This window comes from Alligator sinensis, unplaced genomic scaffold (genome assembly GCF_000455745.1).
Source record: "Alligator sinensis unplaced genomic scaffold, ASM45574v1 scaffold361_1, whole genome shotgun sequence".
In the NCBI taxonomy this organism is placed as follows: domain Eukaryota; kingdom Metazoa; phylum Chordata; order Crocodylia; family Alligatoridae; genus Alligator; species Alligator sinensis.
Genome location: NW_005842007.1, coordinates 2,427,075 through 2,429,811, shown reverse-complemented (window position 1 = coordinate 2,429,811; position 2,737 = coordinate 2,427,075). Strand labels below are relative to the sequence as shown.

Sequence of the window (2,737 nt, the reverse complement as noted above, 5' to 3'; positions counted from 1 at the left end):
CGGGGGGGGGACCCCCACCCCGGGGGGGGTGGGGGGGGGGGGGGGGTTGCTGATCGCGTGTGCCATGCGGGCTCCTTACCGGCACGTCTTCGATAGCGTGAGGTATGGAGTGGATGGGGATGTCTCCTAGTCCTGAGCTGAGCCCGTGCGGGCCGTGCAGTAGATCCTCGTGCCGCCGGTAATCCCTTCGAGGGTCCAGGCCGGAGAGTTGGTGCGGTAACCCCCGGTGCGTGTGCAAGAGCCCCGTCTCCTGGCTTTGTCTCTGTCCTGGCCAGCCCGGGTGCTGGGGCTGCGGCTGGGCATGCAGGGGGTTGAGGCTATAGGGGTCGTTAACGTGGGAGTACGGATCTTGAGACTGCGGGTAGATGGGCTGGTACGGGGGAGGGAAGTAGGGGGGCTGGAAGTCGGCGTTGGGGGTGTGCGAGAGCGGAGGGGCGCTGGTGTACGGGGACTGCCCCACAGTCCCCAGCTGGGGCAGCCGCGCCGTCCCGTTGCTGGTGCCGTCGTGACGGTCCTGGGCAGGCAGGGGGGGAGGAAACAAGAGGAGAGAGACAAAGATGTCATCCAGCTGCGGGCGGACACGCGCCCCGGGCAGTTGCCCCCCCACCCACCCACCTTTCCCCAGCTGCCAGGCGAGCCCTCTCCCCAGGACGGCAGGACCGGGGAGGCTTTGCAGGCAAATAACCCCAAACCCAAAAGGCCCCGATCCCGGGGCTCTGCTTCCCACCCCCTGCTCTGACACCGCCAGAGGGGACGGGGCTGTCCCGAAAATCGCTCCGGTAAAACCAGAATCCGAATCCAACCCACAGGCTGCATTAAAAATATATATATTATAATAATGCAAAATCAAGCGGTTTTAATCCTGCCACCACCGACACGGATCTCCCCGGCTTTAAATGCAACTAAACCAATATTATGGTTCAGCTTATCGCCCGGGCATCTAAGCAAAACACGGGGAAAAGCAAAGCCCACTGCCATTTTGTGGCTATTTCTAACGTGGAAACACGTCGAAATTGCTTCGAGGAAGCCAATCATTTCCAGCACAACTTTTTTTTCCCCCCTCTCTGCAGACGCGATCGGATGCAAAGACGCTGTATCAGGGGGGCTGGGTTTTGGAGAGAGGGGGGAGTAAGAGTGAGGGGGGAGCAGCCAAAAGATGCAGGGTGCAAAAAAAAATTAAATCAATATCTCTCGGTATTTGAGTGGAGGTGGAAGGCAAGGAATAGAAACAAAGCCAAAGGCTGCCAAGGAAAAATAATAATTGGTGGGGGACCGACAAAAACAGAATATCTCGAAGCAGGCAGCTAGAGAAATATAAACAACAGTAAAAATGGAGGCACATTATTTAGCCGGGTTTTAATTGGAAGCGGGGAGTTACACTGAGTAGCCCATAGGTATGTCTAGGGCACAGGCATCGCTCCCAGAGAGGCGGAGGCGGCTCTCGTGAAATGCCCGGCATCAGAAGGGGTGAGCCCGGACAAAAACAGAGAGAGAGGCAGGAAAAGAAGAAATAGCGCAAATCAACCCATGGAAAGGGAAAGGGGGAGGAAATTAGCCGGGCATGGTACTAACAAGCCTTTTGTAGTTCACTTGAAGCAGCCCGGGGGGAGTGGGGGGGGTGGAGGAAGAAAATTATAACTGAATTAAATTAATAATCATCATCATCTTCATAAGGAAGGGAGGAAATTCCCCGTAGGAAACCGGGGTGTGAAACCCAAAGTATCATCATCAACAATAACAATAACCGGGGGGGTGAGAGAGAGAGAGAGAGAAAAAAAAGCAAGCAAGCAAGACACATCACAAGCCTGAGATAGAAGAGTGAAGCAACTCACCATCGCTGAAAAACTGTGTACTAACATCTGCGAAGCGGCTGGGGGGTAACTAGCCGGGGGAGAAAAAACACGGAGGAGAAGTGCCCCCCTTGTGCGCGCACACACACACACACTCACTCTCACACGCGCTCTCGCACAAAAAAAGAGGAGCCCGGCTCTAGACTCTGCCTACGAGCCCGCACCGCCAGGACCTCTCGTGCGGCGAGGCAGCGTTACGATAATCCATCAGAACTTGCACCAGGTCCTGATGCCCTTCATGTGCGGCTGCAAAGGCGATCTCTAGGCTGTCCTGAGAGGAGGAGGAGGAGGAGGAGGAGGATCAAAGTTTATTAGTCTTTTTTTTTCTTTTTTTTTTTTTTTGGTTTTTGTGGGCTTGTTTCTGAATCCTTTTTTTTTTTCTTTTTTCTTTTCTTTTTCCTCCCTCTCTCTGGCTCCTTTCCTCCTTCTTGGACTTAGCTGCTGCTCCACTTGAGCTCCTAATAGCCGCGATGTGCCGCTGCCTTCCTCCAGCCTCCTAATAGCAGATATTCATGACTATTAATATTACACGAATACTTAATAAGGGAAGAATGGCTGGAAATCGAGCGTGAAGCGAGGAAGCAACTCAAGGCAGAGCCTGTTCTAAATGACGTCCATTGAATGAAGAATCAGTGTGTCTAATCAGAGAGGGGGGAGAGAGAGAGAGAGAGGGAGAGGGAGACAAAAAAGGGAGAGGGAGAGAGCGCGAGAGAGGGGACATGCCGCCGCGTCTGACGAATCACAGGGAAGGGGCAACATTTTAAAAGGTTGCAGGGCATGCAAAAGTGAAAGAGAAAGAGGCTCCGGGAGAGGCAGAGGGTGGGAAGCAGCGAGCCAGGCAGGCAGGACGCAGGGCGCAAGGGGAGGGAGAGGGGGAGGGAGGGAGG

At 54.5% G+C, this 2,737-nt stretch overlaps 1 protein-coding gene across 5 annotated transcripts in view; it reads right to left on the bottom strand.

The window, feature by feature from the left end:
- Window positions 1–2,737, bottom strand: part of TFAP2A (transcription factor AP-2 alpha) — a 19,588-nt gene that overhangs the window by 12,195 nt on the left and 4,656 nt on the right. For 3 of the 5 annotated variants that reach the window (XM_014519074.2, XM_006021801.3, XM_025201856.1), the window contains exon 2: window positions 80–514. In XM_014519074.2, coding sequence (XP_014374560.1) covers window positions 80–514 — 435 coding nt within the window. Of the gene's footprint in view, window positions 1–79; window positions 515–1,832; window positions 2,708–2,737 lie in introns of those variants that run through there. The other 2 variants (XM_014519076.2, XM_006021802.3) reach the window with 1 other exon arrangement.